We start from the raw sequence: 26,525 nt of genomic DNA, 5'->3' as shown, positions 1-26,525 counted from the left end.
CACACACATACATATATATATATATATATATATATATATATACACATATATACACATATATACACATATACACATATATATATATATACATATATACACACATACACATACACACACATACACACACATATACATATACACACACACATACATACATACATACATACACACACATATACATATATATACATATACACACACTATATTACCAAAAGTATTGGATTGCCTGACTTTAAACACACATGAACTTTAATGGTGTAGAGTTCAACAAAGAGTTGGCCCACCCTTTGCAGCTATAACAGCTTCAACTCTTCTGGGAAGGCCGTCCACAAGGTTTAGGAGAGTGTCTATGGGAAGGTTTGACCATTCTTCCAGAAGCGCATTTGTGAGGCCAGGTACCGATATCAGACGAGAAGGCCTGGATCACAGTCTCCACTCTAATTCATCCCAAAGGTGTTCTATCAGGCTGAGGTCAGGACTCTGTGCAGGCCAGTCAAGTTCCTCCACCCCAAACTCTCATCCATGTCTTTATGGATCTTGCTTTGTGCACTGGTGCGCAGTCATGTTGGAACAGGAAGGGGCCATCCCCAAACTGTTCCCACAAAGGTAGGAGCATGAAATTGTCCAAAATGTCTGCCTATGCTAACGCCGTAAGAGTTCTATTCACTGGAACTAAGGGACCAAGCCCAACCCCTGAAAAACAACCCCACACCATAATCCCCCCTCCACCAAACTTCACACTTGGCACAATACAGTCAAGCAAGTACCAGTCTCCTGGCAACCGCTAAACCCAGACACATCCATTGAATTGCCTGAGAAGCGTAATTGGTCACTCCAGAGAACATGTCTCCACTACTCTAGAGTCCAGTGGCGGCGTGCTTTACACCACAACATCTGATGCTTTGCAATGCACTTGGTGATGTAAGCCTTGGATGCAGCTGCTCGGCCATGGAAACCCATTCCATGAAGCTCTCTACGCACTGTTGTTGCGCTAGTCTGAAGGCCACATGAAGTTTGGAGTTCTGTAGCTATTGACGCTGCAGACAGTTGGCAACTTCTGCACACATGCTCTAACCCTGCTCTTACATTTTACGTGGCCTACCACCTCGTGGCTGAGTTGCTGTTGTTCCCAGTTGCTTCCATTTTGTTATAATACCACTAACAGTTGACCGTGGAATATTTAGTAGCAAGGAAATTTCATGGATGGACTTACCTATCATGGTACTTACCTATCATGGTACCACGTTTGAATTCACTGAGCTCCTGAGAGCACCCCATTCTTTCACAAATGTTTGTAGAAGCAGTCGCATGCCTAGGTGATTGATTTTATATATCTGTGACCATGGAGGCGATTGGAACACCTGAATGCAATGTTTTGGAGGGGTGTCCCAATACTTTTAGCAATATAGTGTATATACTGATGAGAAAAGGCATGTAGCAGTTTATATTTACTAAAATAATTGCATTTCCATGTTCTGTGTACTGTGGGAGACCAGATATAGTGATTGCAGGGACCTGGGTTTAGTAACACTTTAAAGCAGAAGAATGTTAAAAAGCAGCATAGTCAGACTTTAATCCAAAAGAAAGGTTGTGGAAGGACCAGAAACAGGCAGTTTATGTGAGAAAACTGAGCAACATTCCCAGGTGGAGCTGTTCTGCCATGAGGAACAGGCTTACAATTTCAAATGTGCGGGATTGATCAACTGTTACCAAGAACATGTGGCTGCAGTTCTTGCTGCCCTATAGGAACACACCATTTACTGAAAGAAAAAAGAAAAAAGAAAAAAAAAAGATTCATGCCTTCAACATATGTACCGTAACTTTGGATTTCTCATGATCAAGCATTTTCTTTTACACTTTTAATTACTTTCTCAGTATCAGGTTTGGAGACATATTTAGAAGGAATTTTCATTCCTTTGATTTGGGTGGTACAATTCCAAGATGAATAGCTATATTTTTATTTTACAAAGAGCAAATTAATCAAAATAAATAAAAAGTGCCATTGGAAATACTTGGCACATGTAGCTTTTTAAACTGTTGAGGCTTATTCATGTGTACATTTTTTTTTTCTCTTTAGGTCCCAAATACTGGTGCTAGATATTTGGTTAACCCTCCTATTAAAAAGGTTTAACATGTAGGCTCTGGACATGGGGACGTGGATGACTTTTGCAGGAATTGTAAACGCTTCAGTTCTGTAATATTCTGAATGGTTGCAGATGGAAAGTTAACTTTAGTATTATTAAAAATAATCTATCACTTTGCTCTTCCAGGGCAAAGTATTTTTTTAGTTTCCTCCGCACACTACATCACCACTCTGCATCTAGAAATATCTAGTCCCAGCTTGTCCAAAACCAGGACACAAGATAATTGCGTGGTGGAAGAGATGGGTTTTTTTTTTTTTTTTTTTAACTCGAAGTACAAACAGATAAAAATGGAGCTTACACAGGGGTTAGACTCCATACTCCTGCAGACAAGATGTAAGGGAGTACGGCAAGAATCGGGGGGGGGGGAAGTGGCCCATCAAGAGCAGTTGTCACTTTGACCTTAAAAGTCATCAAAATCGCAAATTCTCTTTAGGCGAGGTTCACACTTTGCACATGTCAGGAATGCAGGCAAAAAAAAAACAAAAATACCCCACACACACTTTTCACACATAGGGCAGCCTATTGAAAATGAATGGACTGCCATACATACAACATGCAGAAATGCATGTGCTCCATCAACACCAACAGTGTGAACAGAGTCATTTATTATATATGAGATCCCTGGTTTAATCCCCCCCCTCCATTTAACAAAACCTGTACTATCCCTTTAAACTCTCCTCAGACTTGAAATATTTGCATTTAAAAACCGCTCAGCGAACACAGCTTGTTTGCCAAATTTTCACTCCGCATCCTGGCTCTCACTAACTAAATCACTATACCTGCTAGTATCCACTTGTGCATATAAGGCACAGTGTTCACTGGTGCAGACATGTTCAAAGCAATTATAGAAATATATTATATACATTTTTTTTTAAATTCATGTCCAAGTCTTTCCCCAATTCAGACCACAATGCTGTTCAATAGACAACAGATGCTTTCCAATTTAAAATCACAAAAAATAAGCACAACTAAAAAAAGTCATTTTAGCATAATTCTATTACATGTTATTAAACAGAAGCATGTAATTTTAAAATAAAAATTGAACCATGAAACCCATTAATAGGGCATCCTCCCCATTATGGTAATCCTTTAATACAAGTGATTTTGGCTTGGCATCACCACTGTGTGCAACTTAACTCAATTCACAAACTTAGATGACTGCTGTATAGCACTGCTGCAATAGACAAGTCCAAACCAAAGCAGCAAAAAACAAAATATACATTTGGGGACATTACTACTGCAAGAAAGAAAACATTCAGTGTCCAATTGTCCCATTAGAAGCTTAGTACTCGTCCAAGGTGTCCACTCTGGGAATAGACAGACCCCGTTCCTTCAAGGCCTGTACCTTCACCTTCTCTGCCTCCTGCTTGCTTTGCTGCTCTACGCGCTGCTCCTCTAAGATCTCCTCAATGGAAACTTGAAGTAATGGAGTGTCACTCTCTTTCTCTAGGTCCTGCATGAAAAAGTACAAAAAAACATGATTCGTGTAATCACCTGGAAAATTTAATCTAGCTTAATATGAAAAACCAAAAATTACATTTGATGCAGACTGTCAATAACAAAACCACAGCAATTACCTGTTGATCCTGTCCATTGAATCCTTTTTTTGTATACATTATTAAAAATAAAAAAAAAAAAAAAAGTTTGTTTTATTTTTAAACAAAAAAGGTACACCACAGCTTAGCTGGTGTAAAATCAGAAGCTAGGAGCATGTATGCCAAGTCAAACAACCATTTAGTAGATTCTTTGCATACATTCTGTCGCATGTGCACGCACACACACACACACACACACACACACACACACACACACACACACACACACACACACACACACACACACACACACACACACACACACACACACACACACACACACACACACACACACACACACACACACACACACACACACACACACACACACACACACACACACACACACACACACACACACAGCGCTTTGGCGAGCCAAGGCTGCCCACCCACATGGGTATCGTGGACCACCCAAACACTTCTCCACACAATCATGGCCATCTTGATCTGTAACAGATTTGGCATTTCACAGGAACTTGCCCATTACTTCTCCAGGGCTTGACAAATCCCAGGCACCAGGTCACCATGGCAACTAGAAATTGCGTCCTGGCGCCTGGGCTTTTGTCAGCCCATTCACTGTTGGCCCTAGGCATAATCTGCAATTCCTATTGATCTACTGGTCACCTGGAGAGGAGTCTCCACCCTCCCCAAACTAACGGCCAGCACCCACACTTTCCTCACAGCTTGGGCCAGCTCAGCCTTGCTTTTACTTCAACTGGGCTTGCTGTGCCCGGGACAAGGCCTGCTGGAGGATTCTTGAGTGTGGGGTGGGAGGAAAAGCAGTGTGGTGCGCAGGGCCTGTGCTCATTTCCCACACCGACTCCCTTGTGTGCTCGCCTGGGAGCAGAGTAGGCAGCGAGGCCACCTGTGTGGTGATGGGGGGAGAGAGAGGGATGAAGCTCAGGGATGCCGGGGTGCTGCCACTCTGAACAGAGATGCCAGGGAGTGGAGAGCTCCACCTTGGCCTCTCCCTCCTCATCCACCATTTTAACCAGAAAACCCAGGGAGGCCACTGCATACTATCTGCCTGGTAAGAGCAGGAAGCACGCTGGCTTGGGGAGGGGAGAGACAAGAGGTCAGCCCTTCAGGGGTTAAATCACTTTTGTTGTGGCAGATGACACCTGGGGGTCCAGTGTGGCCCCTGTGTGCCTGTATCCGGGGGCCATGGGTGGGGGAATGGAGCAGACAGACGAAACGTTGTATCTGGGATTATGGCTTTACCCCCCAGACAATGGCAGGTTGAGCCAGGACCTCTATAGGCTCCCAGTCTGCTCTGTTCAGGGGTCCCAGACACTGTCACATCCCAATCCTGCTTTGTCTTCCAGGCAGAGGATGTGAAAGGACTACCCAGCTTCGGTGTTACCATAATCTGCCATGCCACTGGATTGCCTGTCTCGCTGCCACCCCTCAGCTCCTACAGTAAGAAGTGGGGGCCCCGCATTACTCTGGAGCCTGTCTAGCCTCCACACACAGCCAAGGGTGCCCTACTCATAGAAATCAATGCACTGGAGACAGCCAGACAGCTCAGCATCGGAGCAGGTGGCATGAAAAAGCTGGCTCCTAGATGCAAAGCAAATTAGTCAAGCCCTGTCCTCTCCTCTGCAACCATTGTTGTCCACAAAAGTGCTGTAAATGGGGAAAGGACAATCATCAAGTGCAAAAGGTTCAGCTTCAGACCCAAAAAAGTGAAGCTGTCTAATAAGGGCCAAAACAGAAAAGGCTTGTCTAAAAAAGTAATAGCAGGATGATTAAGAGGCTGACAGAAGATTTAAAGTTGAATTCCAGGCAAGTAGACAGTGAAATACTGGCCAAAGGATTTGTATTTCTGTCTATCCAGTTCTTCGATTTAAAAACCACAGTTTGTTATCCTGACTTTTCTCTGGGAGCAGGGAGGTGACCAGGCTGCAGAACCTGATTGGGCATTGGAGGAACAGCAGCAGGTCTATAGATCATGTCTACACTCTAATCCTGTCTTCACCTCTGAATGCAGGACACCCAAATGGTGTCAAGTAAGTTTTAGGGATTTACACTAGATGCTCAACCTTGCATTATGCAAGGCATGTTAAAAACAAACAATTTCCATATAAACTAGACTGTAAAATTATTTAATTAGCCTACTTACAATTTCCCCGAGGAGAACCACATTCTCGCCTCTCACAACAAATATTCCCCTGGGGATATCACCATATTTCTTCCCAACGTGTATCCGCTCTACGGTCTGATGCAGCACAAGATTAGCTAAGGAGAAAAACCACTGACATGAGCGCCTGTAATCATTTCTGAAAAATTACTTCTAATTATACCCAAAATAATTATCCGTGCATACAACTTTTCCAGAACAATGACTGCACAATAAATATTCATATATGGTGTGTAAAAAAAAAAAACAAAAAAAAAAAACAAACAAAAAAAGACCACACACCACACTTATTAGGCTTTAATATAGAACACACACAGTAATTAATTGTATGGCAGGCTAGCATTTACTTCACTTATTTCAGTTTTATTGTGTTGCAGCATGATACTACAGTTGTTTAAATTCATTTTTTTTCCTCTCGGTCTACACAGTACCCCATAGTGATAAAGTGAAAATTTTAGAATTGTCTGAATTTATTAAAAACAAAAAAAAAAAAAAACTGAAATATCACATAGGCGTAAGTATTCAGACCCTTTGCAACAATATTGTAATAGTAATATATACTGATTGGAGTCCACCTGTGGTGATGGATTGGACATGAAATGAAAAGGCACACACCTCTCAGCTTACAATGCAAAACATATTGAAATATTATCTGAAACGGTGATTTTAAATTGTATACGTTACATTGCTGCTCGTCAGATATAAGAACCAACTTGTTATTCTTAACCATAAAAGGATTGTATACTCTATATTGTTATAGTGGGTCATCTAATGCGTGGATCCTGAAGAAGTACAGTGAAATGCGTTGATCCCATATGCTTATTGTGTATTTCTCTGTAATATGAATGCAACCACATGTGGACATCATCTTTAAAGACCATCTGGTTTAATATGTGAAGTGTGACTTAATTTTCTTTTTTAATGATGAACCAATAAAAGCAAATATAGTTTATTACTGCTGTGTAATGTGATATTACAGATTTATCCTTCCAGTGTTTGACACAAAGTCCCATTTTTGCTGGAGATGGAATAGGACCACCCAGTTTTACCGGATGCAACTGTACACTCCAGATACTTGTTCTAGATCTTTGTTGGGATGGTGCCACGCCGGGTGGGGTGGGGGGTGGGGGGTGGGGGTAACATACAATACTAAAATATTCCAGACCCATCCTCTGTTTTATAGATACAAAATTAACTTCTAGTATGTCAGCACATTTTACAAAATGGCTGAATTTGTAGAGTTCAATTCTAAGTATTGTTTCAATTAATGCAAAGCAGTCATTGATTGGATGAGGTGGAGAGTGTGACATCACTACCCTGCATCTCCACTTTGTGCAAACAGAAAATGCAAAGCCATCTCTGAAGGGCACCCATGCCAAGCAGCCTGCCTCCGTGTTCAGAATGTACCAAGGAAGTGGCTCAGCACAGGATCCGGAAGCTAGTGGAGACCACTGGAGTAGTGGAGTCTAATATAGTCATTACCTGCTTCTGCTGTAGATGATCCCATAGGTATGGTATCTATGCATCTTACATTGATTCAGGTTGGACCAATGTAACTACATAAGAAAATCCATACCTGGAATTCCTTTTTAAAAAAAAGGATAAGTTCACCTTTTAGTAAAAAATAATAAAATGCACATTTTATTGCAGGTAAAAATAATGTGCATCTATTATTTTTATCTGCAGGAGCCTGCAAAGCATTACCGATCAGCAGATCACGGACTCCTGCAGACCGGTCTGTATATCTGCTTGTCCGTACGGAATGTATGAGCAGCAGATATACTGACAGGAAGGAGAAGTGAACTACCAACTACCACAGTGTTCCACAACGTCATGGTAGTTCATTGGGGACTACAAGCCGACAGCCGCTCATGCTGTCAGGACTTGTAGTCTCGCATTCACAGAGGACTGTGAATGAGTGATGCGACTGTGATGGAGGCCTGCTCAGCAGTTTGTTTTTATAAATTTGACAGCTAGCGAGGGGGGAGAAGAGTAACATGTTACACCCTGAATATGGAAGATGTTATGAAAGGTGACCTTATCCTTTAAAAGTTAAGAAAGTCGAGAATGGAATGCTTCAAGGCTGACCTTTCACTAAAAATCAAACCAGCATGCAACTCTGTGTGTCAATATGAAAGCTTACATTCATTAAAATATTTTTTGCCTTTACTTACAATTACAGTTTCTTGCTTTCCATTTGAGTGAGGCACTGGTGATGTACCAGGGCCTCACAGATGCTTCCTGGAAAGGCTACATTACCAGTGCCTTGCCCCTCAAATGATGTGCACGGTCGCTTGTTCCAGGAGGCAAAGCTGCAGGCATAGTGCCAGTACATAAAGAGATGGATTCCTCCGCCCTTACTGAAAATAGCCAAAAAAAAAAAAAAATAATGGAGGAGGAAAAGAAATAAGGTATATAAAGAAAAAAAAAAAGCCTGCAATTGTCTATAAGTATCTGTTCATAGAATGTCATTATTAAACATTTCTAAGGGTGCCTTTGTTGTAATTTCTCATATAAGGGTGAAGTTCCTCTTTGGGAAAATTCTGGTTGGGAATCTGAAACTGGGAGTGACAAAGCCCCATTGGCAGCAGTGTGCCCCCCCATGAACTATGAACAGACATTAGGCATTAAAGTGGTAGCAAAGCCTTGTGTGACATTTTTACCTACAGGCAAGATAACAAAAAAACACAAACAAACTACAAAACACACACCTTAGGTAAACTGAATATCTCCTAAATGTGAACCGTTTAGGAGATAATCCAGTGTGCAGCAACCTGTGATGTTACCGACTCATGGGTTCTGAAGGAACGGTATACCTGTGCCATTTCAGTAAGAGCTCTATACCGTCGTACCCAGGGATCCCACGCAGGAGTGCAGTCATCGTGGCGACACTAGTCAGGCAGCCGAAGTCTGCAAACCCCAAAAGAAGACCGGGTGCAGATGGAAGACTTATCAGCGGTGACAGCATGCCACTGGAGGGCTTCGTTTTAAGGAAAGTTTGCATAGCATGCTAGCACATTATGGAATATTAGTATATTATGACTTTACCTTGCAGGGGGGAAACTTTACTACGCTTTAAGAAAAAAATGCACACTTAACCGTGAGCCAATAAAAATTACTGTGGTGGGAACAAAACAAAACAAAAAAAAAAACAAAAAACACAGGATTATAAAATTCAACAGTAGTTGAAACAAATTACTGTAAGGAAAATTGGTATGTAAATTCATCAAGGAACAAAAAGGGCTATTATTCTGTATACACAAACAAAAACTAACCACTTTGCCTATAGAAATCAAAAGGTTATTTGAATGACAAATGTTTAACTTGGAGCTATAACAAGCATTTCCCTATACACATTTGAATGCCACTGATTTCTGTTGAGCGAGTTACACGTAAAGGAAGGACATATTTGTGAGCTCACAAGGTAAATAAAGTACACTATTGTCACAAAGCTGCTAATTCTTTTCTATTCTTATGTTTATATAGTATGGTAGGAGTTTATTAAAACTGGAGCAGACAGAATCTTGAGCAGCTGTGCATGGAAATCAATCAGCTTCAATTTGAAGCTTGTTCAGTTAAAGAAAACTATAGGCAACTCAATATTGGAAAGAGTAAAGGGGGTCATAACCCTATTGGGGAGATTTCCCTTTCACTTCCTGTCCCATAGCCATAAAAGGAAGAGGAAATCCTGGCAAATTAAGGGAATCACTTGGGGTGGGGGACTAGCAGACCCATTGGAAGATTTCCAGTATTACTTTTCTGGGATTTTTTTCACTTTCGACAATTTCACTCTATCCCCATGTTATCCTGGCAAGTAGTAAGGACCAGTTGATGGTCCAATAAAATCATGCTCGCAGTCTAAAAGGAACAACAAAAAAGGAAGGCAGCATGGGAGAGTAAAGGCCTTACCACCAATTTTGAAAATGAAGGAATTTATATTGACAAAATGGCGTTCCAGGTTTTGAGGCTCCAAGATAATGCAAAACATGAGAAGGCACGTCTGGGCAATTACATTTAAAGAATAAGCTCACCTTTGGAAGGTTACATGTTCCAGCGGTTTTTAAATGGCCGCGTCACGCATTCACAGAGTTCAGTAAATGAGTGTCCACAAGTCCCGACAGCCTCAGCGGCTGTGGGCTTGTAGTTTTCAATGAACTACCACAGCGCTGTGGTGCTCCCTGGTAGTTCATTGAAACTTCCTGTCAGTATATCTGCTTGACCATACTTCCTGTACAGCAAGCAGATATTCTGACAGGTCTGCGGGAGACTTGCATGGCATCAGCCATCTACTGATTGTTGTTGCAATGCTTTCCAGGCTCCTTTGGACAAAAATTTTTAAAAAACGCACATTTTTTTCACCTTCTAAATAAATGAGCAATTATTTTTGTCCAAAAGGTGAACTTATCCTTTAAAGTGGTTGTAAAGGCTAAAAAGGTATTTACCTTCATGCATACTTACCAGAGTCTGATCTTGATCCAGCAATGTGTATTAGAGCGGAGGCTCTCCTGAGCCTCTCTCCCCTCATTGGCAGAGATACAGCAGCGGGAGCCACAGCCAGTGAGGAGGGGGGGGCAGGGCTAAGCCACATTCTGTTTGACACACACACCTCAGGAGCAAGTACAATATATGCATGGTGTTTGTTTAGAAAAATGTGTGGATTTTTTTTTTTTTTTAATATAGCCACTTTAGTCAATTAGGTCAGTCACTTTTATTGGGGTATAACGTGTCAAACACAAGGCCCAAGGCTGAATCCAGCCTACTAGGCCATCTCATGTGGCCTTGCACCTCTCCTGCACCAGGGTCTCTGCCTCCACCTTTTCTCACCAGTCCGCAGCAGCAGCAGCACCCCTTCATCTCCATCTCCACTGGTGTCAGCATTCAGCAGACTGGTTCTCCTCCAGACCTTGCACTTTCTACTTCCTAGCTTCACCCCCGGCTTCTTTCTTCCTGGCAGCAGCACAAGGAAAGGGAGGGTACACTGATGTAAGGAATGCTAGGGTACTCGTTACTTCTGATGGTAGGGGGGCTCTTGGCCTTTGATGTAAAAGGGGAGGGCCCTCTGGAAATCTGCTTATAATTAATATGAGAATACTACAGTTCTATGCCAGAAGGGTTGCACACCACTGGTGTCATCCACAAAAAACTTTATTGGAGACTGCTCAGACAGATCACCATGGCAGAATCATGTTCTGTCTGAGCCGTCCTAAATAAAAGGTTCTTGTGGAAGATACCAGTGGTGTGTGCAATCCTTTTCAGACTTTCATTATTTGATACAGGCACGAGTGGGCTTCGTGCCTGTGTGCACCTGCCCCCCTTCACAGCTTAAACCTTTTGGTCTTACTAAAACCAGTAATAATTGAATGCAGAGGCAATTATGCAATAGGATAAAAAGGAGATGAATGTAGTCTTACAGACACAACCGGCCCTTTGAGGACATGATTGCTGATGCAGCCCGCGATGAAACGGAGTGCAACACCCTTGCTCTATAGGAACAAATGGAAGGTGCGCAGTGCACCCAGCGTGTGGACCCAGCGTGTGGACCCAGCGTGTGGACCCAGCGTGTGGACCCAGCGTGTGGACCCAGCGTGTGGACCCAGCGTGTGGACCCAGCGTGTGGACCCAGCGTGTGGACCCAGCGTGTGGACCCAGCGTGTGGACCCAGCGTAGAGAATTTTGACAAGAGGTTGTGCAGTCTCATCTGCAATGTCTTATAGCCAGGTGGTGGGTTTATGTAGGGTGAGAAAAGGCAGCATGAAAAAGTTCTGCTACAGTAAACAGGACAGTAAAATGCTTTATAACTATTATAAATACAGGGAACACCAGAGAGTAATGTCATAGATACTTTATGTGCTGCTGCCACCTTGTGACAGACATGTATTACTGCAGGCCAATTCATGTATAAAAACAGCAATGAATCCGCTAAATATAAAAAAATAAATACATATATATATATATTTATAATTCATTTATTAAACATGTGTATATACACGCACTCACCTGCCATTTTATTGGTTATATCTGTTCAATTACTTGGCAACACAAATTGCTAATCAGCCAATCACACAGCAGCAACTCAATGCATTTAGGCATCTAGACGTAGTGAAGACGTTGTGCTGAATTTCAAACCGAGCATCAGAATGGGGAAGAAAGGGGATTTACAGTCAGGTCCATAAATATTGGGACATTGACACAATTCTAACATTTTTGGCTTATACACCATCATAATGGATTTGAAATGAAACGAACAAGATGTGCTTTAACTGCAGACTGTCAGCTTTAATTTGAGGGTATTTACATCCAAATCAGGTGAACGGTGTAGGAATTATAACAGTTTGCATATGTGCCTCCCACTTGTTAAGGGACCAAAAGTAATGGGACAATTGGCTTCTCAGCTGTTCCATGGCCAGGTGTGTGTTATTCCCTCATTATCCCAATGAGCAGATAAAAGGTCCAGAGTTCATTTCAAGTGTGCTATTTGCATTTGGAATCTGTTGCTGTCAACTCTCAAGATGAGATCCAAAGAGCTGTCACTATCAGTGAAGCAAGCCATCATTAGGCTGAAAAAACAAAACAAACCCAGCAGAGAGATAGCAAAAACATTAGGAGTGGCCAAAACAACTGTTTGGAACATTCTTAAAAAGGAACGCACCGGTGAGCTCAGCAACACCAAAAGACCCGGAACACCACGGAAAACAACTGTGGTGGATGACCGAAGAATTCTTTCCCTGGTGAAGAAAACACCCTTCACAACAGTTGGCCAGATCAAGAACACTCTCCAGGAGGTAGGTGTATGTGTGTCAAAGTCAACAATCAAGAGAAGACTTCACCAGAGTGAATACAGAGGGTTCACCACAAGATGTAACCCATTGGTGAGCCTCAAAAACAGGAAGGCCAGATTAGAGTTTGCCAAACGACATCTAAAAAAGCCTTCACAGTTCTGGAACAACATCCTATGGACAGATGAGACCAAGATCAACTTGTACCAGAGTGATGGGAAGAGAAGAGTATGGAGAAGGAAAGGAACTGCTCATGATCCTAAGCATACCACCTCATCAGTGAAGCATGGTGGTGGTAGTGTCATGGCGTGGGCATGTATGGCTGCCAATGGAACTGGTTCTCTTGTATTTATTGATGATGTGACTGCTGACAAAAGCAGCAGGATAAATTCTGAAGTGTTTCGGGCAATATTATCTGCTCATATTCAGCCAAATGCTTCACAACTCATTGGACGCCGCTTCACAGTGCAGATGGACAATGACCCAAAGCATACTGCAAAAGCAACCAAAGAGTTTATTAAGGTAAAGAAGTGGAATGTTATGCAATGGCCAAGTCAATCACCTGACCTGAATCCGATTGAGCATGCATTTCACTTGCTGAAGACAAAACTGAAGGGAAAATGCCCCAAGAACAAGCAGGAACTGAAGACAGTTGCAGTAGAGGCCTGGCAGAGCATCACCAGGGATGAAACCCAGCGTCTGGTGATGTCTATGCGTTCCAGACTTCAGGCTGTAATTGACTGCAAAGGATTTGCAATCAAGTATTAAAAAGTGAAAGTTTGATTTATGATTATTATTCTGTCCCATTACTTTTGGTCCCTTAACAAGTGGGAGGCACATATGCAAACTGTTGTAATTCCTACACCGTTCACCTGCTTTGGATATAAATACCCTCAAATTAAGCTGACAGTCTGCAATTAAAGCACATCTTGTTCGTTTCATTTCAAATCCATTGTGTTGGTGTATAGAGCCAAAAACGTTAGAATTGTGTCGATGTCCCAATATTTATGGACATGACTAAGCGACTTTGAACGTGGCATGGTTGTTGGTGCCAGAAGGGCAGGTCTGAGTATTTCAAAAACGGCTGATCTACTGGGATTTTCCACGCACAGCAAGCTTCTGTCCTATGCTTATGCCACGAGTCATGTGGCTTCTTCAGTGATCCCTGAAGAAACCGCGTGACTCGCGGCGTAACACAAAGGACAGGAGCTTGTGACATCTTTTCTGGTGTGTGCAGGAGCCGCCATCTGTGTTCCCTTAAATGCTTGCAATAGGTTCTGTGAGCCTTGTATCTATGTGAATGGCATTTTTTATGGCAATAAAGCCTTACTACACTATGAGGAGTTCCTTATCTTTTGAGCACCTATCCATTAGAGTGAGGACGTAAAGGATCCTTCCTGAGAGTGCCTGGAGATTTCTGTGGAAGCAGAGGATCCAGTGGGTTGAGTGCATGTTGACCTATACTTTCTATGGGTCAGCTGTTAAGGGGAGTGTGCATGCCTGAAGGTGGAGGAGCATGATAGATACCCGTTACTTTAAATGTTGGAAGAAAGACTGTTATATCACTTTTGGACTGCTTTTTGCACTTATCTATCATTCACCATTTATCTGTTTTTTTAGTATATTTCAGTAGAGCTTTTTTTTTTTTTCTTAAACCACACACTTTGTGAACATCCAGCCTAGTTGAACATTTACTTGATTCATCACATATTTATTCCACTGGGGGGGCCGATTGCTCAGTCAGGCATTTGTTTTACAACATTTTATACTGTTTTTGTTGATTTTCACACTTTACGCTTTAGGTCAGCCGGGTGTTTACTGCCATTGTGATCGTGTTTTATTTCTGATATACGTTTCACATATTTCACCGTTTTTGTTGTTTATTACACTTTATTCTTCCGCTCAGCCAGGTGTTTATTATAGGCTGGCCAGGTGTATATTGCTACTTGATTTTTCATATATGTGTCACATTTGGATTTAGTGGCTAAGCCAGTTTTTTTTTTTTTTTTTTTTAATTTACTATTGACCTTGTTTCACAAATTTACTCTATTACGCATTGGGTTTGATACTCAGGAGGGAATTTATTATTAGAGTATTTTCTTGAGTCGCTAGGGGGCAGGGCAGCACTATTCTTGGGGAGTTTTATTGATGTGGGAACACATTCGATGCTTGCAGCAGCTTATCGTTTATTTGTGGCAGCACATGAATATTATATCCTTATTAAACAAAGTTTATACTTTTCACAGCCCTCCCCCACCACTCCTTCCCAGATTGGCTCTGTAAAATACCTAAAGGCTTTCAAGTATGGGGACTACCTTCCCTGATGCACATTTCTTAGATCTAGCAGTCACGTGCTATGCCCAAGAATGGTTACATAATTGTGGGGAATAGGGCATTACTGCTTCCTCTAAGTTCCAACACCAGTTGACACGGTATTTGGCAGTGGATGCAACCAGAGGCACTGCTGGAGAAGGAATAGAGAGGTTGTCCGGTCCGGGGTCTTCATTCCCCTGGATCTTGGATCAGGATGACATGCCTCTCCTCTCAACTGGCCACACTCCCAGGATCACTGGGCAGCCTGTCCCTCCCTCTCCAATCTCTGCCTCCTCACTGGTGATTGGCCACCGGATCTGTAGCTCAGAGAAAGCACACAGGCAGAGGAGGAGCCGAGCGGCAGCGCAAAGATCGAAGGAGCCGATTGGAGTGAGAGACTGGCCGAAGCCGGAGGAGAGTGGCCAGAGAAGGAAGACAGCTGATTGGTAAGGCAAGTGTCTGTCGGGCCCTTGCAACCAGGATCTGAGCAAAGCAGGTATGCTGGCTGTGGATGGGAGAGGGAGGGAGCCTGGGCTGGAGCAGGGGTCAGCAATGTAAACATTGTGTCAGTGGGAGGAATAGTGCCCCATCATTGGTGTCATTGACACCAATAAAGGGGCACTATTCCTCCCACTGACACCAATAAAGGGGCACTATTCCTCCCACTGACACCAATAAAGGGGCACTATTCCTCCCACTGACACCAATAAAGGGGCACTATTCCTCCCACTGACACCAATAAAGGGGCACTATTCCTCCCACTGACACCAATAAAGGGGCACTATTCCTCCCACTGACACCAATAAAGGGGCACTATTCCTCCCACTGACACCAATAAAGGGGCACTATTCCTCCCACTGACACCAATAAAGGGGCACTATTCCTCCCACTGACACCAATAAAGGGGCACTATTCCTCCCACTGACACCAATAAAGGGGCACTATTCCTCCCACTGACACCAATAAAGGGGCACTATTCCTCCCACTGACACCAATAAAGGGGCACTATTCCTCCCACTGACACCAATAAAGGGGCACTATTCCTCCCACTGACACCAATAAAGGGGCACTATTCCTCCCACTGACACCAATAAAGGGGCACTATTCCTCCCACTGACACCAATAAAGGGGCACTATTCCTCCCACTGACACCAATAAAGGGGCACTATTCCTCCCACTGACACCAATAAAGGGGCACTATTCCTCCCACTGACACCAATAAAGGGGCACTATTCCTCCCACTGACACCAATAAAGGGGCACTATTCCTCCCACTGACACCAATAAAGGGGCACTATTCCTCCCACTGACACCAATAAAGGGGCACTATTCCTCCCACTGACACCAATAAAGGGGCACTATTCCTCCCACTGACACCAATAAAGGGGCACTATTCCTCCCACTGACACCAATAAAGGGGCACTATTCCTCCCACTGACACCAATAAAGGGGCACTATTCCTCCCACTGACACCAATAAAGGGGCACTATTCCTCCCACTGACACCAATAAAGGGGCACTATTCCTCCCACTGACACCAATAAAGGGGCACTATTCCTCCCACTGACACCGAAAATGGAATAAAAAGAGGTGGAGCCTAAAGATGAAGGTTGGAATTTACAGATGAATAGGTGGGATGAATTTAGATGGGGGGGGGGTGCCCGATTTTAGTCTTGCCTAGGGCAGCACAAAAACAATACACACCACTATGCAACAGAGCAAAAAGATGGGAAATGCCATTTAGGCCAAAATGTATTCTGCTACATAACACACACCCACCTAATGACAATGGGCAGGAAGGGGTTAACATTTGGGGATGATCAAACTAAGCACAATGCTTTGTATGGCTCTGCTATGCAGAGCCATACAAAATAGCATGCAGGAGCTGACAGGGGAGAGATCTGTATTGTTTACATACAGGTCTCTCCCCTATCCGCGATACTCGATCACCAGGTGCCGGCGGGGAATCACCAGGGAGCTCCCGCGCGCCCCTTACCCGAAAATGCGAAATCACGTAGATATACATGTGATTTTGCACACCCCTGCTGCCCTGTAGCATTATCTCTGCTATAGGGTAGCAGGAAAGAGGTTAAAGAGTAACTCCACTTTTGTCGACAAAATAAAAAAAAAAAAAACCACAAACAACCCACAACAACAAAAAAAAATTCCTCTCTGGGTGATCTATGTACATTGCAAGAATTTTAAAGGATAAAAGGTCACCTTTAGGAATTAGGGTGGAACATGTTCCTAATGCTGCAGCCACTGCCCAATCCCTCCCTCTCTGTGACAGCAGTATGGGGAGAAGTTCCCCATACCAGCTGTCATTTTTAAAAAACACAGCAGCCATGCGGGGCCCCACCCACACAGCCACATCATTCTCACAGCTCTGTAAACGAATGAACTACCCGGTCCTGTGGAGCGTTGTGGTAGTTAATTGATTCAGTCAGTGTTATTTGCAAGCCTGTATGGGATGTACAGGCAAGCTGATATACTGGCAGGTCTGCAGGAGGCCTGCATAGCAACAGCTCCTGCAACAAAAAATAATAAAACACTTTTTTTTTTTACCGGCAAGAAAAGTTAAAAAAAAAAAAAAAAAAAAAATGTGCATTTATTAATTTTTGTCAAAAGGTGAACTTAACCTTTAACTTCCCTAGTGGTCTGATTATGTCAGTATTTCTATACTCAAAGTGGTACATTTTTTTGCATGGAAATATGTTTTTTTATTGTAGGCCTGTAATTTTTAGGAATAGCTCACTGAAATCTGTCCGAACAAGAGTCTAGTAAACATGATAAAATTTCAAACACGAAATCATAAAATTACAATATAATAATCAAAAAATATAATAATTCAATAATGTAATCAAACCAAAAACACTGAAATTTGAAATATAGCACCAAGTTCGCACATCGCTGAGCAAAGTCGCAGAATCGTTTTCAGTGTCTGATGACGAATTTCCCTCACGAATCATTATCACTCAATTCTGCAAGTGGTTCTGATTTACTATCGCTGTTCTCTAGCTGGTCTAAAACCGATTTTGACCTAAAGGGACGCTTTTTGGATGCCATGGACGTTTCTCAGTTTCCAGGCAGAAAGAACAGTAAAAATGCAGGCAGGGCACAGGACAAAGCACTAGGGACAAAATGTATGTGAAATGGTTTGATACAGGAATGTTTTACTATGTGATTTTAGTGTATTTAGTGAATGTCACATTTTTGAATTTCCCGCCGGTTCCGTCCCCCGTACGTCCCAACGCTTGCAGGGAACAGAACCCGGATGACGGATGCTGGCATCGGCCGGAGGACATGCCTGGGGACACTGCAGGGGGGACATCGTGGGAGAGCAGGACAAGGCAAGTGCTGGAGGGAATCCCTGAGTGCAGGGAAATCCCGAGTGGAGCTCAGGGTTATCAGTTCCGGTACTGAAAGTTAACCCCGAGCGACACTCAGGAATACCGCGGGGGGGGGGGGGTTAACAAACTTTGTTGCAGATTCTTGCCTTTTGTTATTCTGAAGAAATAGCTGTTTGCTTGTCTTTGTCCATGTGCAAAGTGAATCTGTATGGGAGTGATTTTATAATGATCGATCTGCTGCTGCACCTGCAGGGCTCTAGTGAGGAAAGTGGTGAGCATCCCTTTAGATGCGAATCCACTTTTGGAGTATTTCACCGAAAATGATATTTTTGTTGCACAGGATGTCAAAAATCTGGACACACCTTAGTGCACACTTCTAGGAAATGCAGTGAACCAATCACACAAGCAGGAAATGACATTTCAGGAGGGTGCTCTGTACACCGTGTGTACAGAACGCCTCCAGGCTGCCATACTGCATTGCATTTTGCAGAAAATTTACAGTGGATGCAACTAAAAAAAGAAAGGCAATTTGTTTATTTCAGGTACTTATATAGCACTGTCAATTTACGCAGCACATATATATATTACATTCAAATCAGTCCCTAACCCTCAAAGGGTGTACAATCCAAGGTCCCTAAGGGTGGCCATATCTTATACAATTTTCTAGAGAATTTTGCTTTAGATTTACCAAAAAAACATATAATATGAGGTCCAAGCTAAACAACACTTTCAGTTGTATCCAATTAGGCAGGCCCTTGCACTACATAGTTGAAGGTAAATCTAAAGAAAATTGGGCAGAAAATTGGATAGTGTATGGCCAGCCTAACTCACATTTATACATACTAGGGCTGATTTAGACAGGATCCAATTAACCTACCAGCACATCTTTGGAGTAAAGTTAATTAACATTCAATTACAGTACAGCTTGTGTTGCAGCTGTATACACTATACTCACCACCCCCCTCCTTCCCGAAAGTGGAGTTAGCATTTAAATGGGCAACCTCATGTTGCTGAAAATAGAGCAAAGTACATGGGGACCCTGTCATTTTTTCCTAACATTCTCACAAGAACCTTGTTATAGATGCCCATTCCAAAATAGCAAAACACACACACTCAACATTCATGAAGAGTTCTCACCAAATTGGTCGATGCTCCTCAAGTATCCAATGAGAGTTCTTCCATCTCGAAGAAGGACCAGATGTTTTTCTGTAACAAAGAAATCAAACTTTAGATTTTAAAGCAGAAGTTCAGTCAAATACTATGTAATCATAAGCCTGCTCCCACCCCCATTCCAAGCCCTATTCACACTACCCTGTATGTAAAGACAAGACGTATACTGACTGTACTTATACTGTATACTTACCTATACTGAAAGTACCAATACCATGATCTCCACAGCGGGTGGCTGCAGTGAAGACGAGAGATCAGTGACAACTGCTGCAATGCCTATGTGGAGACATCACCCAAAGGCTTACTATGGGGTACCCATTGTTGGCAGGACCCCCCCCCCCCATGTAATGAAGATTACAAGAGTAGCCATGTTTGACAACCATGGCTTCCTCTATGGATACAAAGGAGAAATTAGTGTAGACAAGAAGGGATAGAAAGCGTGTTATTGGCAAGACTATCTCCTGAATATTAATAAGCCTGGAGAAGCATACACACACCTAATATGTAGCCACCAAATCTAAGGGCTTATAAAACTGAAATTTTTTTATTTCTTGGTTTAGATCCACTTAAAATGTCACACAATTGTCATGTTTATGTTCGGCTCACACTACCAGAGTTCTATATGTATTACACCTGTTAATATCCCAGTTTTTCCACACAGGTAGCACTGACATCCCCAGCGACACCAATACAGTGATCAGCGCTAATAAAAAGCACTGACACTGTACTAATGACACTGGGCAGGAAGGGGTTAACATCTGGGGCAATCAAAGGGTTAACTGTGTGCTGTATTGTGCTTGCACTGTGTGCACTTTTACTAGGGAGACATGCGGCTTTCTCTCTCTCTCCTGTGTAGAAAGAGAACGCAGCATGTCCATGCTGACAGGAGAGAGACCTGTGTTGTTTACAAGAATTACTAGATTATTTTCATGTGATAAATAACAAATAGCAGTTCTTTGGTCCTCATACTCTATAGACCCCCCCCCCCCATTGGCTGCATTTAGTGTGGCCCTTGCTAATGGATGGTTCACTGGGGTGTCCCTGTCTGCCCTCTCCCAAATGTGTAACTCGAAAAGCATCCTCCTCCAATTTCGTACGAACATTTGCTAACTAATGTGGGCAGCACAGTGGCTATATGGTTAGCACTTCCGCCTGGCAGTACTAGGGTCGTAGGTTCGATTCCCAATCATGGCACCACCTGCCTGGAGTTTGCATGTCCTCCCTGTGCCTGCGTGGGTTTCCTCTGGGTACTCCGGTTTCCTCCCACAAGCCAAAGACATGCTGGTAGGTTAATTGGATCCTGTCTAAATTGTCCCTAGTATGTGTATGTATGAATGTGAGTTAGGAACCTTAGATTGTACGCCCCTTGAGGGTTAGGGACTGATGTGAAATATTATATATATATATGCGCTGCGTAAATGGACAGTGCTATACAAGTACCTGAAATAAATAAAATAATGTTCGATGTACTACAATCTGTAAGTGTATGAGTAACCAGCCTCCCCACACGCGCTTTTTAGATGATACTGTGTTCTATGCACTTATTTGATATTTTGCCATGTTCTTGACCTGACATTATTTCTCTGAAGAAGGAAACATGAGTTCTCAAAACGCGTTGGTTTTGTCTGGATTATATAATTGGTTTTTTTTTGTGGGTTGCTAGCCCTCGTCAGTTGATGTAACACAGACGGTCAGGTCCCATGCACATTGTATTTTCTGTTGCATGTGAATTATGAATTATTGTACAGCAGTTCATCTCTATTGAATCTGTTGATTCGTTTTAATCAAAATCTATTTTGTAATAAACATTAATGGTTTATATTTTCGGATGCTCGTTTTTTTTTGCCATACAAAGTCCCAGGAGGATATATATTTTTTTTTTCTTGCATTGGTTGTTAGGAGTCGGCATCCTAACAACCAGTGACTCATCTCTGCTGTCAGTGGGGATTCCCACTGACAGCAGAGGAAAAAAAAAAAAAAAAAAAAAAGAGAGCTAAATGCACATGGGGCCCCATAAAAAGTCAACATTGATGTAGAAAAAAAAAAAGTTACTTTGATTTTTTTTTTTTTTAGTAAAATAATTACAACGCTAGCATCCACCTACAGAAAAAGGGATAATGTAAATTAAACAATGTGCGTTTAGCATCACTTTAAGAGAGACCCAGTCAACTTGCTAATTTGGGGTATGATGCCCTGAAGAAGTCTTTTCTGGTGAAACTTGGGTCAGGATATAGGTGGGATGCTTTCAACCAAAACTTTTAGTTTCTATAACCTTTAGTCTGAACCATTTCATTTGTGTGGATGGAGGAAACTCCCATTTTTTTTTTAGCCTACCAGCTAAAGAAAAAAAAAAAAAAAATAATAATAATGAACCATGTAGCGCCAGCTTGCAAGACATCATCATTGCCTGCATAAAGAGGATTATCTGCTGACCATGGTCTGAGTAAAATCGACATTGCTACAGACTATTTTTGGCTTCTTCCGGTTGGTAGATACTGTTTAATACAGAACAACTTCTATTGTGGTTTATATGATACTATAGTATCAAAGTAACTGTTTGTGGAAAAAAGTTTATACTTTGCAGATAGAACAGTTTGTGCCGAGAAGAGTGAAATATGCTTTATGAAAGGTTCTATGAAGCTCTCAAATCGCAACTTGTCAATTTCAAATCGCATGACAACTCGTACCCTATTGTCGGCAATGGAACTGTTCAAATCTTTCATATGGTTGAACTGGATGGACTTTGTCTATTTTCAGCCAGACCAACTATGTAACTATGGTGCAACTCTGAATTTGCAGTTCCACACCGATTTGAAAAAGGTTACTACACTATTTTTTGGGATTTCAGGCGCGACTTGCATAGACATGTGTACATGAAGTTGCACATATGTCAGGCAAGTCGCACCTGAAATTGCACTGACCTGTGCCTTTTAAATCGTTCGACTTCACTTGAAATCTCACGATTTCAAAGTTGGATTCAATGTGAACTGAAGCATAACGCACATTTGGCTACACTCTACAACTGTTACTAGGCACCAGGGATGCACAGATCATTTATTAAGGAGGGTACGCTTTTTTTTTTTGTACTCGCCAATACTAATTACCGATACCTGCCAGCAATGGTTTTACAGGAACCCCGTAAACAGCTAAATGAGTGATCGGTTGTTAAGAATACAGTTGCTCTGAGCCTTAACCACTTCGGCTCTCACCTGTTCACCCCTTATGGACCAGAGCAATTTTTACATTTCTGCTATGGATGGTTTATTTGGCGATTACTTTATTTAAGAGAACAACGTAATACATATATTGTTTAAGGACAAACAAGGCTCTCTTCATCAATAGTGTTTTGCGTGATATTTTTTTTCCACAATTATTAGACATTTAAAATGTAACAAAACTAATAAAAAGCACTCTTTTTTTTGAGCAGTGTTAATTTAAAAATAAATCGTGTTATTGCACATAAAAAGATCCGCAATTTATTTTGTAATTTGTCCGGTTTAAAATGATACTAAAATGATTCTGGTACAAAGCATTGAAAAGTTATTTGCAAATGAAATATTTTTTTCTTCAATTTTGACCTTTTTTAAAATGTGAAACGTGTAAATAAATATTAACCAGTTCCCGACTGCGCTATAGCCAAAAAGACAGCAACGAAGCGATCGGCTATTTCTGGGAGGGCGTCCATGGACGTCCTCCCAGAATCACGCCCCCTGGGGCAAGCACATGCGTGATCTGTGATTGCCGAGTCCTTCGGACACAGCTGATCATGTGTCCAAATAAAGCACTAATCAGAGCCGCCTTTTACCATGTGACCAGCTGTATCCAATCAGAGCTGATCTCAGTGTAAATAGGAAATGTCAGTTATCGGCAGTCCTCTCCTCACACTGACAGTGCGTGAGGAGAGTGGGTAAGGGGCATTTCTCAGGGGGACATCTACACGGTTTATCAGGGCACTGATGATCAGTGTGGCCAATAGTGCCCATCAGTGCTGGCTTTCAGTGCCACCTGTTAGTGCAGCCTCATCAGCGCACATCAGTGAAGGAGAAAAATCACTTATTTACAAAACTTTGTAACACAAACTAAGAAAAACTTTTAAAATGTTTGGTCTTTTGTTTGTTTAGAAAAAAATAAAACCCCCAGTGGTGATTAAATACTGCCAAAAGAAAGCTATTTGTCTCAAGAAAAAAAAAAAAAAAAAAAAAAAAAAAAAAAAGATAAAAATTTTAGTTTGGGTACAGTGTTGCGTGACCGCACAATTGTCATTCAAAGTGCGACAGAAATGAAAGCTGAAAATGAGCCTGAGCACAAAGGGGGTAAAAGTGTCTGGTAGGCAAGTGGTTAAAGCTATAAATTATTAACGAACAAAGCACCAGAAAAAGTTTTAAATATTATTAGTTTATAAAGTAGAAAAAAAAAAAAAAAAAAAAGGGAAAATTTGTGTACATTAAGGGTTAAACAAAAATGTTTTATTTTTTTATTTTAAATGACAGATCACTTTTAACTGCCTTCATCTGCAGATGAAGTTCATCCCTTTGATCTGTAGGTGAATAAACAAAGATCCAAAATGAAACAATGTTTCTTCTTATCTGCTGAGCAATGTTGATAAACATTGGCAGGCTGGGTTTTTTTACTTTTTGACAGTGGGACAGGTCTACATTTCAGCTGTCAGCATGGGAACTCTGCTGACAGCTGAATAAGTCAGAGCACAGCCAAAGCTCTTTTGACTGTACTTCTGTGGATCACAGGAATGCAGTTTGTTCTGCACTCCTGTGACCCATTTTTAGCTGACCCCTGGTAGTTCATTGAAGCTCCCTGTCAGTATATCTGCTTGGCCGTACTTCCGGCAGATATTCTGATAGGTCTGCAAGCTCATTTGGACAAAAATAATAAATGCACATTTTTTTTACCTGCAAAAAAAAAAACGCATTTATTATTTTGTCCAAAAGGTGAACTTATCCTCTAACTTAAAACTGATAAGGCTTTTAAAAGGTTACTTCTAGAACAGTCTCTCCCCAATTCACAGGCAGGCACATTTTTAAATCTTTGACAAGTTTGGTATCAATTTACTTGATGCATTCTCTTTTATATTTCAGGAAAAAAACAAAAAAGGGGTATTCCATTGTGTTTGCGGACATTACCTGTCCCAAGAGTAAATTTTATTACAATAGGGACTTTTGGTGACAAATTTATATATATATATATATATATTTATTTATTTATTTATTTATTTATTACACACACACACACACACACACACACACACACACACACACACAGAGTAAAAAGCAGAACTAAACCCTCCTATTCCTTTCAGCCAAGGAAGCTGCCATCTCAGCCTCCGTTTGCTCTGCAACTGTCATGGTGCTGCACATGTGATCAGTTATGACACCACCCATTTGATGGTTTGACAGTTTGGTTGAGAGCACAAGTGACAGTTACATTCCCAGCATGCCAGGAATGTAACCATTTTTTAAACCGTTAAACCAATGGGTTAAGTTCCACTTTAAACGAGAACTACACCCATTGATTTACCGGATTCAAAAATACAGTTACATTCCTGGCATGCTGGGAATGTAACTGTCACTTGCACTCTCAACCAAACTGTCAAACCATCAAATGGCTGGTGTCATAACTGATCACATGTGCAGCACCATAGCAGGTGAAGGTCAAACAGACTAATGCTGGTCATACGTACTTAGAAAAGTTTGAATGTGCATGCGATAACGCAGGGCTCGACAAAGCGTCAGGTCGCCGTGGAAACTAGAAATTACATCCTGGCGCCTGGGTTCACACCATGGGTGGACTGACAACTCATGGGGCCCCCAGGCAATAGGGGATCATGGGGCACCTGTGTCCTTGCCCAAACTCAAAAAAACCTATGAAAAAGGTACCAAGGGCATCTCATGGGGCCCCCTACTGACTCCGGGCCCTCGGGCACTGCCCAAGTTTCCAAATGGTCAGTCCGCCCCTGGTTCACACACTGCTTCCCATTGACCACAATGCAAAAACACCTCCCAATAGTTATCCTTGCTCCACCCCCTGGGACATACACATCATATATCTCAGGAGGCATAGCCCTTCAATCACATAGGAGGAGGGGAGGGGTGTGCCTAGCACCTGATCATCGGGAGGTATGCCAGCCAAATCCAGCAGGCCTCCTGATAACATAAACATGGCGGAGTGAGAGCAGGTGGTGGCAGAAGACATGAGGATCTCAGGGGGAGAAAACTGGATCCGCTGGGTGGGCGAGTATCTGAAATGTGTAGAACACACCACCAGGGGATATATAATGGGGGGGGGGGGGTACAAGGATCTCCTTTCAGACCTACATCAACTGAAATGTGTGCAGAAATCAGCTCTGGCCAAAGCTGCCGTGCAATAGAAATTCCAAAATGTCACCATGACACCAAGGGAGGGGAGTCAGCCCCCTGAGGACATCTGTTCCCCTGACAACAGTCTCAGAGAGGCGCCCCTCCCCCCAGTGGAGATTGGCTCCCACTTCCTGTTGTACATTTAGGACAGGAAGTGGAGGGAAGTTTCCCCATGACAGCTTAGAGAAGTGTTTGTCTAGACACACCAAAGGGAGGGGTTGTGGAGGTCTTCACAGACATATCACCTGAGAACTACAAGTCCCAGCAGTCCCTGCGAGCCATACCCTAACACAGACACATAATATGAGGGGGGTGGGGTATACTGACTGTCTATGTCCTCTATGAGGCTGGCTGTCCCCGGCATATAATTCATTCTGCCTCCCGCCCCCCCGAACGGGGCTCCTCTTCATACGGGACGCCGCGCAACACCGGCAACCGGAAGTGCCACCATCCTTCACATGCCACTTCCGGCGGCACGGCAGTCTTTTAGAGGCGTGGGATAAGAAGGAGGGACCTCACGCAGCCGTGGGGGAGCGGCCAAGACCAAGTATCACACCGATTGGACGGAACACCCCAGAGTAACTTGGTTGTTGGTTAGTGACTTTTGAAGTGGGCGGTTCCAGTGCGTTTATGCGTCTTGATTGGCTAAGGAGAGATGTGGGGCTGGC

The 26,525-nt window shown here is 42.5% G+C and overlaps 1 protein-coding gene across 1 annotated transcript; it reads right to left on the bottom strand.

Annotated features, from left to right (window-relative positions):
- Nucleotides 1-3,122: 3,122 nt before the first annotated feature.
- Nucleotides 3,123-26,373, bottom strand: LSM1 (LSM1 homolog, mRNA degradation associated). The gene is made up of 4 exons (XM_089661289.1): nucleotides 26,185-26,373; nucleotides 19,454-19,522; nucleotides 5,862-5,977; nucleotides 3,123-3,597 (listed from the first exon to the last, which is right to left on the bottom strand). The coding sequence occupies exons 1-4, from the start codon at nucleotides 26,228-26,230 to the stop codon at nucleotides 3,427-3,429; spliced, it is 402 nt and encodes a 133-aa protein (XP_089517415.1). The 5' UTR covers nucleotides 26,231-26,373; the 3' UTR covers nucleotides 3,123-3,426.
- Nucleotides 26,374-26,525: the final 152 nt, after the last annotated feature.

This window comes from Staurois parvus, unplaced genomic scaffold (genome assembly GCF_062004578.1).
Source record: "Staurois parvus isolate SC_StPar_1 unplaced genomic scaffold, SC_StPar_1.0 ptg001328l, whole genome shotgun sequence".
Taxonomy (NCBI): Eukaryota; Metazoa; Chordata; class Amphibia; order Anura; family Ranidae; genus Staurois; species Staurois parvus.
This window is presented reverse-complemented; position numbering and strand designations above follow the sequence as displayed.